Source organism: Myxine glutinosa, chromosome 1 (genome assembly GCF_964187855.1).
Source record: "Myxine glutinosa chromosome 1, kmMyxGlut1.1, whole genome shotgun sequence".
NCBI classification, from domain to species: domain Eukaryota; kingdom Metazoa; phylum Chordata; class Myxini; order Myxiniformes; family Myxinidae; genus Myxine; species Myxine glutinosa.
In genome coordinates this window covers 1,924,202-1,937,721 of record NC_136261.1, presented here as the reverse complement: position 1 = coordinate 1,937,721, position 13,520 = coordinate 1,924,202, and the positions used below count along the sequence as shown (strand labels likewise).

General features: G+C 48.2%; 1 protein-coding gene across 5 annotated transcripts in view; it reads right to left on the bottom strand.

The window, feature by feature from the left end:
- Positions 1–1,611: 1,611 nt before the first annotated feature.
- OFD1 (OFD1 centriole and centriolar satellite protein) overlaps positions 1,612–13,520 on the bottom strand; it is a 136,102-nt gene continuing 124,193 nt past the window's right edge. For all 5 annotated transcript variants that reach the window (XM_078775777.1, XM_078775885.1, XM_078775827.1 and 2 more), the window contains 4 exons: positions 6,038–6,128; positions 4,031–5,655; positions 2,709–2,770; positions 1,612–2,479 (listed from right to left, as the gene is read on the bottom strand). In XM_078775777.1, coding sequence (XP_078631903.1) covers positions 2,431–2,479; positions 2,709–2,770; positions 4,031–5,655; positions 6,038–6,128 — 1,827 coding nt within the window. In that variant the 3' untranslated portion in view covers positions 1,612–2,430. The remainder of the gene's footprint in view (positions 2,480–2,708; positions 2,771–4,030; positions 5,656–6,037; positions 6,129–13,520) is intronic.

Sequence of the window (13,520 nt, the reverse complement as noted above, 5' to 3'; positions counted from 1 at the left end):
ACCTGCCTGCGGTCAGTGAGTGAAAGGTTTTATTCATAATCATGGTCATATGTCACGTGGTATGGACGCTATGTTGGAAAACTTTATACCTCCATAGCTCTGAAACCGCTCAATGGGAAAAAAATTGAAACATGGCTCATTGTAAAAAAAAAAACTCCGCATGGGGAATAAGTGTTGTTAATGATGACGTCATTGTTGCCTTTATTATGACGTAAATTCGACAGGGACAACGTTTGGTCTGATTAGTTTGAAATTTCTTAATCGTGATCTTTGCAACAATTATAATAGAGAATATAAATTTATGATGTCATCGCTCATGTGGTCTGGCAGCCATATTAGATCAAATAAATAAAAACCCTTCAAAAACAGAAGAGTTGGCTCGCCCCAACTTGACTGCGCGGAGTAAATATTCTGTGAATACCATCTGGTTGGTTTTCATTTTGGATAGGAAGAATGACTGAGGAAGGGAGGTGCAAAGACTGGGGGGATTGCAGTGCAAGGGAGTGCCAATGTGGGGAGTGGTTTTGGGAAGTAGGAAGGATAGGAGAGAGAGAGTGCCAATGTGGGGAGTGGAGGGGCAGTGGTTGGGGGAGTAGGAAGGATAGGAGTGTAATGAAATTGTATCTAAGTTGAACCCAGGTGTTATGCTCTCTGTAACCACTGAGAGGCGTCTATAAGAACTCGGACGGCCATCACTCCGGATCATACCTGTGACATTTAATCTGTGACACGTAGACTCGAATGGTGCGTATATTTAGATGAACCAGGCTTGCTTGCACTGATTGATAATTGCTGAACTTCTCCTTGATTATATAATCCTGATATATTGCATGATCGTATTTCTACAGGATGTGCCAGAGATCGAATTGTCATTAAACCTACTATGAGGACAATGTTGTGGATTTGACTTTCATAACAAGGAGAGAGAGTGCCAATGTGGGGAGTGGAGGGGCAGTGGTTGGGGGAGTAGGGAGGATAGGAGAGAGAGTGCCAATGTGGGGCGTGGAGGGGCAGTGGTTGGGGGAGTAGGAAGGACAGGAGAGAGAGTGCCAATGTGGGGCGTGGAGGGGCAGTGGTTGGGGGAGTAGGAAGGACAAGAGAGAGAGTGCCAATGTGGGGAGTGGAGGGGCAGTGGTTGGGGGAGTAGGAAGGATAGGAGAGAGAGTGCCAATGTGGGGAGTGGAGGGGCAGTGGTTGGGGGAGTAGGAAGGACAGGAGAGAGAGTGCCAATGTGGGGAGTGGAGGGGCAGTGTTTGGGGGAGTAGGAAGGACAGGAGAGAGAGTGCCAATGTGGGGAGTGGAGGGGCAGTGGTTGGGGGAGTAGGAAGGATAGGAGAGAGAGTGCCAATGTGGGGAGTGGAGGGGCAGTGGTTGGGGGAGTAGGAAGGACAGGAGAGAGAGTGCCAATGTGGGGAGTGGAGGGGCAGTGGTTGGGGGAGTAGGAAGGACAGGAGAGAGAGTGCCAATGTGGGGAGTGGAGGGGCAGTGGTTTGGGGAGTAGGAAGGACAGGAGAGAGAGTGCCAATGTGGGGAATTGTTTGGGCTGTACATATGTAGTTAAATTTCAACAGGTAAAGACAAAAATGACACCTCGATAAAGTGACCAATGAAAACACTCAGAAGATTCTGTATTTGGGCTGATAAGGAAAGGGGTGGAAGGGAAATGGAAAAAAGCAATTCAGAGTGAAGAACACAGGAAAGGAAAAGCAGAATCAGAAAAATGGAATAAAATAAATAATGATACAACAATGCATGAGTGATGGAATGGGTAAGGAGCACATCGGGAGGGAAGGGGAATACATTTATTATTGCTTTGAGTTCAGTTGGGGGAAGGAGGAAGAGGTGTTGAGGTTAAGGGTCTAGGTGAGCAGAGATAGTCTCGGTCTAGGTGAGGAAAGAGGAAGGTGAGCAAACGACATGGGTAGTTTGAAATGGAGATGGGAAAGAACAAACAAACGACTACCCATCACAGGAACCAAGAACATGGAAGTATGGAATAAGAACTTGGAGAACTAAATTGAACAGAAAAGATGCTTACGAGGTGTAAACGAACAGTTTGGGGACAGAGTCGGGAAGGGAGCAACGGAGATGGAAAAACCATTTTGCTTTGCTGGACGCAAACCTTGTCTGCACGCAAATGATTCGGAAACCAAAGTAGTGCAGACGAGTCATTCGTGTTCCAACTTTAGTCTCCATTTTATGAACCATTCACACTCGAGCATTGTGTCGTGCAAGGAATCTTAGAGACAAAAACACCTGGTGGCAGGTAAACCCAAGAGGTCATTTCACCATGAAGTACAAACACATATTTCGTACGTCTCTCTCCTTTCTTCAGCAAACAGAGTTTAAAATATTTAAGAATGTTTTTTTGAGTTTAAAATGTTTTTCCATGAAATTTTTTTATTGATTGATCGGACAACACTGCTGCAACTACCAAAAGTGGTCATCTTGTGGGAGAGAAGCCGAGCCTCTGCTGAAGCTGCGCACACAGACACAAAAGGGATGTGCGTGTCATAGGTACGAGACTTACGGACAAACCAACACAACTACAATGAGTGAGGATGCAATGTGAAATTCCTCCCAAAGAGCAAAAACCCAAGTGACTACATTTTTCAACGATGAAGATGATTGTGAAAAACTCCAAATAAAATGATGGAATTTCCTGGAGCTAATCTACACAGTACAAAATAAACGTTTGGAAATGTCACCTTTCTGAAAGAAACCCTTCCTCAAGAACCTCAGCTGCTTGAGTATCATCAGGTATCCCACCCTGCAGAACAATGTGGCAAAGAGGATGTGTTGGGCTGTATTATTGTGCAAATTATACTGTGCCACATTCTAACAAAACACAAAATATAAAAAACCACAAATTCAACAACTCGCATCAACATGACACTCGTGCTCCTTGGTTCACATCTCAAACACAAACGGAAGTGTGAGCAGAGGCTGCGAATGCCACGAAAGACACTACACCGGCCGCCCTACAAAGGTGCTACCCATGTCCGCCCGCCCTCCTTGCACACCCGCCCCTCTACCGGCCATGCGCGCATGCCCTCTGCTCACTACCCACACAAGCCCACTGATCGCCACAACCGTGCACGTGCCCTCTGCTTTGCTTGCCACCGATAAGCACACGGCCTTTGCTTCCTTGCCTCCCACACGCGCCATCTGTCTTCTGCTTGCCCTTTGCTCTCCACCCGCACGCGCACACCTGCCCACTGCTCTCCACCAGCACTTGCACCTCCAACCCTCTGCTCTCTGCTCTCCACCCGCACACACACACACCCTCTACTCATGACCTGCTTGTGCACACCCACCCGCACTTGCACCTTGCGCCCTCTGCTCTCCATCCGCACGCACACGCCCTTTACTCGCGACCTGTTTGTGCACACCCACCCGCTGCTCTCCACCCGCACACACACGCCTTCTACTTGCGACCTGCTTATGCACACTCACCCTCTCCTCTCCACCCGCACTTGCAGTTCAGCCCCTCTGCTCTCCACCCGCACACACACACCTTCTACTCGTGACCTGCTTGTGCACACCCACCCTCTGCTCTCCACCCGCACTTGCACTTTCAGCCCTCTGCTCTTCACCCGCACACACACGCCCTCTACTCGCGACCTGCTTGTGCACACCCGACCTCTCCTCTCCACCCAGACTTGCACCTTCAGACCCCTGCTCTCCACCCGCACTTGCACCTTCAGCCCTCTGCTCGGCATCAGTGTGCACCCTCTACTCGCCTTGTGCGCACACATCCTCTACTTGACAAGTTTGGTTAATGTGGAACAACTTCACGGTGTAGCGATATAATCACGCTGATGTGTACATGTGAGCCACGTATGAATGAAGTAATGACAATAGGCGGCACATTTGCTTCTCTAACGTCTTGTCAATTTAAAGTCTATCTGTATTGGAAAGAGACAAACACGCCATGGTTCATTACAATTCAGAAACAATTTTTGTGGTGAATCTATCGGCAGACAGTAAAATCTGAGTGAGCACTGAGATTAAAGCGGTTAATACGTACCTCATCCGGTGTTTTCCCCAGTTCTGCTTGAAGATATTTATCCATAGACTGCTGGACCTCAGACATAACACGATGTCCTCTTTCTTCTGCTTTCACCACCACCACCATCTCTTTGTCTGGTTCTGGAATTGTCTTTTCATTGTTTATAATTCCTTCCTTTACGACATGCTTCCCATCTTCAACCTTCTCCTTTTCCTCCTCATCCATGTCCTCCTCCACCTCATCCTCCGTGATCTCATTTATACCACCCTCATCTTGCATCTTCTCTCTGTTTTCTTCTATCTTTCCGATCTCCACATTGTTTACGGTGTTTTTTTCCACCTCTGCTCTGTTCTCCATTTCTGCTTCTACTTGTTCCACTTCTTTTCTATCTTTCTTCATCTCCTCATCCACATCTTTCACATCCTCCTCTTTGTCCTCGATCTGATAAGTTTTCACATGTTCCTCTTCCACATTCTTATTTTTCTTGTCTGTATTATCCTCTTCCTCAATAATTTCCCAGGCATTAATCTCTTCCAATTTCTCGCTCTCCATTCCCACTTGGATTTCCTCCAAAATGCTCTTCTTTGCTTTCCTTCTCTCATGTTCCTTCATTTCTTTAACATCTTCCGTCTCTCTCCGTCTCCATTCCCTCTTCTTAATTGCAGAATCAAATCTCTGTCCATTTTCATTTTCCTCTTGTACGATCATTGACGTTTGCCTTCCGTTCACATCCCCATAATCTTGGAAGCCTTCCCATGGTGTATTCAAATGTCGTCTCATTTCACTTTGTCCGGTTTTATCTTTTGCGCCATTGTCACCTTTGTATTCACATCCTTCATATTGTGCTCCAGAACTCACGATCCATTTATGATCCCACTTTTCATTTCTCTCTCTCATTTGGCAAATCTCTTCAATTTGGTGTTTCCTGGCAGTGCCTCTTCCTAGCCCTTTGTGACTTTCACGGTGTAATGATTTATCTCCATCTTGGTCTTTGTGCCAATTAAAATACTGATATTGACTTTGCTTCCAGACATCCCATTTTGGTTGCTCGACTCTCTTTTGGTCACCAAGCGATTCCCAGGTATGTTCGCCCGTTCTCTCCTTGCACGAGTCCTGTGACGTACACCTTACCTCCTCTTCATCGACATGTCTCTCCCAGTCTTGGTCTCTTTGTCTTTCCAAATGCTTTGGTGTGTCATTTAATTTTCTCCACTCTCGAAGTTGGTCTCTTTGCTTCCAATTTATGTTGATATGATGGTTCCAGTCTTTAACCAGCAGTCTTTGCTTGTTCAGTGCCTCTGCTTCTGTCTCTAGGGCTCGAACTCTTGACCACGTTGCTTCCAAGAACTCAGGCAGGAGAAAAAGTGCAGGTTCGACCTCTGGATATCTTGTACTTCCCCTCCTTCTACTCATCAACCCATCCATGCCTGGCCCATCTGTCCTCTGCACCTTTTTACTTGCAACGCAATCTTCCCTTCTAACCTCTTCATCATTTGTTGCAAGGATATGGTCAGTAATGAAAGGAGAATGTGAAGGAAAATTAAAGGAAGACTTTGAGAGCTTGATTCGAGGCTCAGCATCTGCCAGGATATATGCAGAGTTTGTGCCCTTTGGATGGTTTGACGAAATCTCACGTTCCAAAGCTACGGAAATGAACACAAAATGAATTGTACAGCAAAGTGAAAACCTCTCCATCTTGATCAAATGCTTTTGCTTAATTCTTTCATAATGATTTAAGGGTCAAAGAGGAGCTCATGCATGGATCGTACACAGGACGAAGACACGAGACAGTAGTTTTAGATGGATTACAAACACTTAAGTAGACAAAAGACAAGGCAAACACTGCTCATCCTGAAACCCAATGACTGGTACACAGAAGATAGGTTTCCCAAGTTTGTGTTCCCCTCTGAAGCCATGGTTCAAATACTTAGCGAAAGGTGGAACAATCAAACAGGGTAACATTTGGAGCTTTCGCTCTTTCACCTCCTAAATTTACCCAGTTCTAGAAATGAATTCAATACTTACCGTGTCTCGCTGTTTTCAGTTGGAGGTTCAAGTCACAAAGTTGTGATTCACGTAGGCCAAGGGTTTTCTGCAACTGCCCACACCGCTCGTCCTGAACCACAACACACACCACCCAAATAACACGTCGAGGAACAGTGCCAATCATCCACACGACTCGTCCTGAACCACAAAACACACACACACACACACACACACAACCAGTCAAAAGTTGAGGTACTTTACTGGTGTACCTAAACTTTTGACTGGTAGTGTACACACACACACACACACATTATTGTTGCCTTGCCCGTCCTCTACTTGTGCCTATGTGTCCTGAAGGAAAGTTCAGGACACATATACACATACAATCATACTCATACACACGCACACATAGTAGAACGGGAGATGGTGTTGAAGACGGGGCACAGGGAAACAACGGAACATCTTGTGTTGATAAAAAGAGGAAAAATATCTCAAGCAAAGAGTCACAGGGCTTCTATAGGGGAAACTCCATGCCTGTGTGGCCACAACGGGCAGCAAGAAAGTGCGCTGTAAAAGATAATGACTGCACCTTCTCAAGCAAGAAAAACATCACCTTGCGAAGAGACATGATTATGCAAAGCAAGAAGCTGAGGAGGTGCTAACTGTCTCACTACCATCAAAGACAACACTCCAGAGGAGGAAACTACAAATGGAAACCTGGAGTGTTGAGGAGAAGGAGATAATCCTCCAATGCAAGATGTATTTCATACATGAGTCATGGGGGAGTTAAGGTAAGGGTGAACGGTTCAGCAACCAGCTGAAAAAAACCGAAACTGGCCACTTGGGTGGAGACAGTCCCCCTTGATAAATTTGAGAATGTCTTTCAACAATTAAAATATATCTAGATAAATATAGAATAGAAAATATTACATGTAGGGCAAGGCAACAAGTGGCAAGAGAGATTAGAGTGAGGGGAGCTAAGTGCTCGTTTGAAGGTGAAGACAGAGATGGCAGGAATTTGGCCGAGATGGCACGAGAGGAAGTTTTGGGTGTGCAACAAGATGGGGGACCAAACCCCAACATAGAGCCAGACCAAAGGCGATGTAGAAAGAGTGTGACGAAACGAAAGAATGATGGTTTCCCTCTGAAAGAGGGGCAAGACTGGTTCAGAGACAAAGACCAGGTGACTCGGGCACAAACAAAGGGAAAATAATGGAAAAGGCAGATGGTGATGTTCAGAAAGACAAGGGAGAGCAGCAGAATGAGGGAGGAGGATGGTGAAGATGATGAAGAGCAGCATAGACTGGACGAAGAGTTAGCCAACAAAATATCTGAGCTGAAATTGATAAAACTCAGAGAAAGACCAAAACTTTATTGCATAGAAAACAAAAAATGGCCAAAAATCTTAGTGAGAGGAACCAACCATTCAATTAGAAAAATGATCTCAAAATCATCCACCTTGAAGGAAATCAATATCTGTTTCGCAGCGACACTGTTCAAGAAAAAGAAACGGGCAACCAACAAAACTACAAATAGAAACCAAATTCCACCTTGGAGACAGAGATTCGAGACACAAAGAGAATAACTGCAGAAGGAAGTAGGACAAATACAACAGTTCAGGAAAGGAAGCAGACACCCAAAACTAAAAGAGAGAATCCAAAGAATAAAAAACAAACACAAAATCGAAGGCAAAGACCTCGAGTCCTTGTGTGCTGAAAGCAAACTCAAAAGAGAAATGATAGCAAGGAAGATAAATAAATAAAAAAACTATGAAGAAGGAAACAACAGGAGAAAACAAAACCACATGTTTGAAAGTAACACAGAGATTTTACTGTGAATTGGGGAAACAAAAGCAGAATGTGTCAACTCCCCCTGAAAAAGAACAACTGGAAAAATTCTGGAAAGGAATTTTTGAAGATTGAAAAGAACATAACAAGGAAGCAGAATGGATCCCAAACTTGGAGAGGAAGAAGCAACATCTCGAGAAAATGCCCACATTGGTTATTGATGAAGAGAAAATGAGAAAACAACTTCAAAAAATGGTGTTATGGAACAATATTGACCAACTACTACTGAACAAGGCCGTACTTCAAAATTGCAAAATGTGAAGGACTAAATTTTCCACCGCCTGGATAGACTATAACAAATCTTTTGATAGTGTCCCACATTCATGGATGATAAAATGCATGCAAATATACAAAATCAATCACCAAATAATTAAACTGATTTAGAAAGCAATGGAGCGCTGGAATTCCACATGTACATTACAGCACTCAGAAGGGAATGTCGGAATACCAGATGTGAAGATACGGCATGGAATCTTCCAGGGAGACAGTCTTTACCCCCTTCTGTTTTGTCTGGCTCTGGACCCACTAAGTAACCTCATAAATGAACAAGGACACGGATACACCCCAACAACCAATAGACGAACATCCAAAGAAATAGGAAAAGTGACACATCTACTATACATGGATTTAAAGCTGTTCTCGCCAAATGACAAAAAATTGACAGAACAACTAAAACTTGTGAAACAGTTTTCCGAGGACATTCAAATGGAATTTGGACGAGACAGGTGTGCCAAGTACACATTTGTATAAGGTAAACAAACAACAACAACAACAGACAACATAAAACTGACCTTGAAACAACAATACAGCAGATAGAAACGAAGCATCAAACAAATACCTCGGAGTGGAAGAGGGCCACCAAATATGTCACAAGCAAATGCGCAAAACAATCGCCAAAGAATACCTACGTAGAACGAAGCTGAACCTGAAAACATACCTCTCCCCAAGAAACAAAATCAATGCCATAAACCAGCTCGCAGTACCAGTGTTCCAATATAGCTGCGGAATAATAAACTGAGCCCAATCAGGAATCAACAAGTTCGACATCAAAACAAGAAAACTCCTTACTATCCACAAAATGTTTTACACAAACCAGTGCATCCCAAGAATGTACCTTCCAAGAAAAGAGGGACGGAGCATCCTGATGGAACTCAACCAGGTGTACAGAGCGACGAGTGCATGACTAGCTGAGTATGTGAAAAGCTCAACAGACTATCGGATGTAATTTGTAAACAAACATGAACACAACAAACACAAAACACAAAAAGTATCCTGAACTCACCTTGCAAATAATTTTCAAAAACAGGTGTGAATCAAAGATGCTGCACAGGAGGGTGAAACAGCAACAAATACAGGCCCAACAATTGTAAAAAAAGAAATGTATAAAAATAAATATCAACAAATATAAACCAACAACTGGGAGAATGTCAAAAGAGCAGAAAAATACAAAAAAGGATTGGACGGAGTGGGGATAGACAAAGAAGGCTCATTGGAATGGTGAAGAAGAGATCAGCTCAACTGGGACGGAGAACGAATCATAATAAATGCCCAAGATCAAGGAAATTTCAAAAACCATCCTCGGGAATATTACCACAAATGAATTACAACTGGAGGAAATCCGGGGTTCGGTGACGATCCTGAAAAGAGAACTTGGAACAAAACTCAGAAAAAGTTGAACAGGTTGGTCCATTAATCGTGATCCCTTATCGAAGAGGAGGTGGATACTTTGGGTCCTGGGAGGACTCCGTTCCACCTCCTGAAACCCGAAAATGGAAATAACAACCATCGATACACACACACGCACACACATACACACAAGGACGCACACACACACACACACACACACACACACACACACACACACACACACACACACACACACACACACCGATCGTGGTGGTGGTGGTGTTGTTATTGTTGTGAAGGTAATGTTGAGGTAATATTTCTTTTTCCGAGGCAATGTTTACTTCAAAAACAAACAGCATTTGTCTGCACATCATATTGTCATAACAGGAGAATTGACAGTTCATACACACCTGAACCAGAGGTACGATTATATTTATCCCACGGAGCTGTGTATTCTCTTGACAAAGACTTGACAAAGACAAATAAAGTTTTCTCGCCCACCTCAGATTCTCCCCACATCGGATTCTCCCCCACATCGGATTGTCCCCCACCTCGGATTCTCCCCCACCTCGGATTCTCCCCCACCTCAGATTCTCCCCCCACCTCGGATTCTCCCCTCACCTCGGATTCTTCACCACCTCTGATTCTGCCCCAGCGCCGATTCTCCCCCACCTCGGATTCGCCCCCACCTCGGATTCTCCCCCACCACCGATTCTCCCCCACCTCGGATTCTCCCCCACCTCGGATTCTCCCCCACCTCGGATTCTCCCCCAGCGCCGATTCTCCGCCACCTCGGATTCTCCCCACCTCGGATTCTCCCCCAACTCGGATTCTCCCCACCTCGGATTCTCCCCCACCTCGGATTCTCCCCCACCTCGGATTCTCCCCCAGCGCCGATTCTCCACCACCTCGGATTCTCCCCACCTCGGATTCTCCCCCAACTCGGCTTCTCCCCACCTCGGATTCTCCCCCACCTCGGATTCTCCCCCACCTCAGATTCTCCCCCAGCGCCGATTCTCCCCCACCTCAGATTCTCCCCACCTCGGAGTCTCCCCCACCTCAGATTCTCCCCCACCTCGGATTCTCCCCCACCTCGGATTCTCCCCCACCTCGGATTCTCCCCACCTCGGATTCACCCCCACCTTGGATTCTCCCCACCTCGGATTCTCCCTCACCTCGGATTCTCCCCCACCTCGGATACTCCCCCACCTCGGATTCTCCCCCACCTCAGATTCTCCGCCACCTGGGATTCTCCCCACCTCAGATTCTCCCCCACCTCGGATTCTCCCCACCTCAGATTTTCCCCCACCTCGGATTCTCCCCACCTCGGATTCTCCCTCACCTCGGATTCTCCCCCAGCGCCGATTCTCCCCCAGCGCCGATTCTCCCCCACCTCGGATTCCCCCCACCTCGGATTCTCCCCCACCTCGGAGTCTCCCCCACCTCCGATTCTCCCCCACCTCGGATTCTCCCCCACCTCGGATTCTCCCCCACCTCGGATTCTCCCCACCTCGGATTCTCCCCCACCTCGGAGTCTCCCCCACCTCGGATTCTCCCCCACCTCGGATACTCCCCCACCTCGGATTCTCCCCCAACGCCGATTCTCCCCCACCTCGGATTCTCCCCACCTCGGATTCTCCCCACCTCGGATTCACCCCCACCTCGGATTCTCCCCACCTCGGATTCTCCCTCACCTCGGATTCTCCCCCACCTCGGATTCTCCCCCACCTCGGATTCTTCCCCACCTCGGATTCTTCCCCACCTCGGATTCTTCCCCACCTCGGATTCTCCCCACCTCGGATTCTCCCTCACCTCGGATTCTCCCCCACCTCGGATTCTCCCCCATCTCGGATTCTTCCCCACCTCGGATTCTTCCCCACCTCAGATTCTCCCCCACCTCGGATTCTCCCCACCTCAGATTCTCCCCCACCTCGGATTCTCCCCCACCTCGGATTCTCCCCCACTCGGATTCTCCCCACCTCGGATTCACCCCCACCTCGGATTCTCCCCACCTCGGATTCTCCCTCACCTCAGATTCTCCCCCACCTCGGATTCTCCCCCACCTCGGATTCTTCCCCACCTCGGATTCTCCCCCACCTCAGATTCTCCGCCACCTGGGATTCTCCACACCTCAGATTCTCCCCCACCTCGGATTCTCCCCACCTCGGATTCTCCCTCACCTCGGATTCTCCCCCAGCGCCGATTCTCCCCCAGCGCCGATTCTCCCCCACCTCGGATTCTCCCCACCTCGGATTCTCCCCCACCTCGAAGTCTCCCCCACCTCGGATTCTCCCCCACCTCGGATTCTCCCCCACCTCGGATTCTCCCCCAGCGCCGATTCTCCCCCACCTCGGATTCTCCCCCACCTCGGATTCTCCCCCACCTCGGAGTCTCCCCCACCTCGGAGTCTCCCCCACCTCGGATTCTCCCCCACCTCGGATTCTCCCCCACCTCGGATTCTCCCCCACCTCGGATTCTCCCCCACCTCGGATTCTCCCCCACCTCGGATTCTCCCCACCTCGGATTCTCCCCCAGCGCCGATTCTCCCCCACCTCGGATTCTCCCCACCTCGGATTCTCCCCACCTCGGATTCACCCCCACCTCGGATTCTCCCCACCTCGGATTCACCCCCACCTCGGATTCTCCCCACCTCGGATTCTCCCTCACCTCGGATTCTCCCCCACCTCGGATTCTCCCCCACCTCGGATTCTTCCCCACCTCGGATTCTTCCCCACCTCGGATTCTTCCCCACCTCGGATTCTTCCCCACCTCGGATTCTCCCCACCTCGGATTCTCCCCACCTCGGATTCTCCCTCACCTCAGATTCTCCCCCACCTCGGATTCTCCCCCATCTCGGATTCTTCCCCACCTCGGAATGTCCCCCATCTCGGATTCTTCCCCACCTCGGATTCTTCCCCACCTCGGAATGTCCCCCACCTCGGATTCTTCCCCACCTCGGAATGTCCCCCATCTCGGATTCTTCCCCACCTCGGATTCTTCCCCACCTCGGATTCTCCCCACCTCGGATTCACCCCCACCTCGGATTCTCCCCACCTCGGATTCTCCCTCACCTCGGATTCTCCCCCACCTCGGATTCTCCCCCACCTCGGATTCTTCCCCACCTCGGATTCTTCCCCACCTCGGATTCTCCCCACCTCGGATTCTCCCCACCTCGGATTCTCCCTCACCTCAGATTCTCCCCCACCTCGGATTCTCCCCCATCTCGGATTCTTCCCCACCTCGGAATGTCCCCCATCTCGGATTCTTCCCCACCTCGGATTCTTCCCCACCTCGGATTCTCCCCACCTCGGATTCTCCCTCACCTCGGATTCTCCCCCACCTCGGATTCTCCCCCACCTCGGATTCTTCCCCATCTCGGATTCTTCCCCACCTCGGATTCTGATTCGTGCTCCGATTCATGTTCTGATTCATGCTCCGATTCGTGTTCTGATTCATGCTCCGATTCATGTTCTGATTCATGCGCCGATTCATGTTCTGATTCATGCTCTGATTCGTGTTCTGATTCGTGTTCTGATTCAAGCTCCGGTTCGTGTTCCGATTCATGGTCCTGTTCGTGTTCTGATTCATGCTCCGGTTCGTGTTCTGATTCATGTTCTGATTCATGCTCTGATTCGTGTTCTGATTCATGCTCCGATTCGTGTTCTGATTCAAGCTCCAGTTCGTGTTCTGATTCAAGCTCCGATTTGTCTTCCGATTCATGCTCCAATTCATGTTCTGATTCATGCTCCGATTCGTGTTCTGATTCATGCTCCGAATCGTGTTCTGATTTCATGCTCCGATTCGTGTTCCGATTCATGCTCCGATTCGTGTTCTGATTCATGCTCCGATTCGTGTTTTGATTCATGCTCCGATTCGTGTTCTGATTCATGCTCCGATTCGTGTTCTGATTCATTCTCCGATTCGTGTTCTGATTCATGGTCCGATTCGTGTTCCGATTCATGCTCCGATTCGTGTTCCGATTCATGCTCCGATTCGTGTTCCGATTCATGCTCCGATTCGTGTTCCGATTCATGCTCCGATTCGTGTTC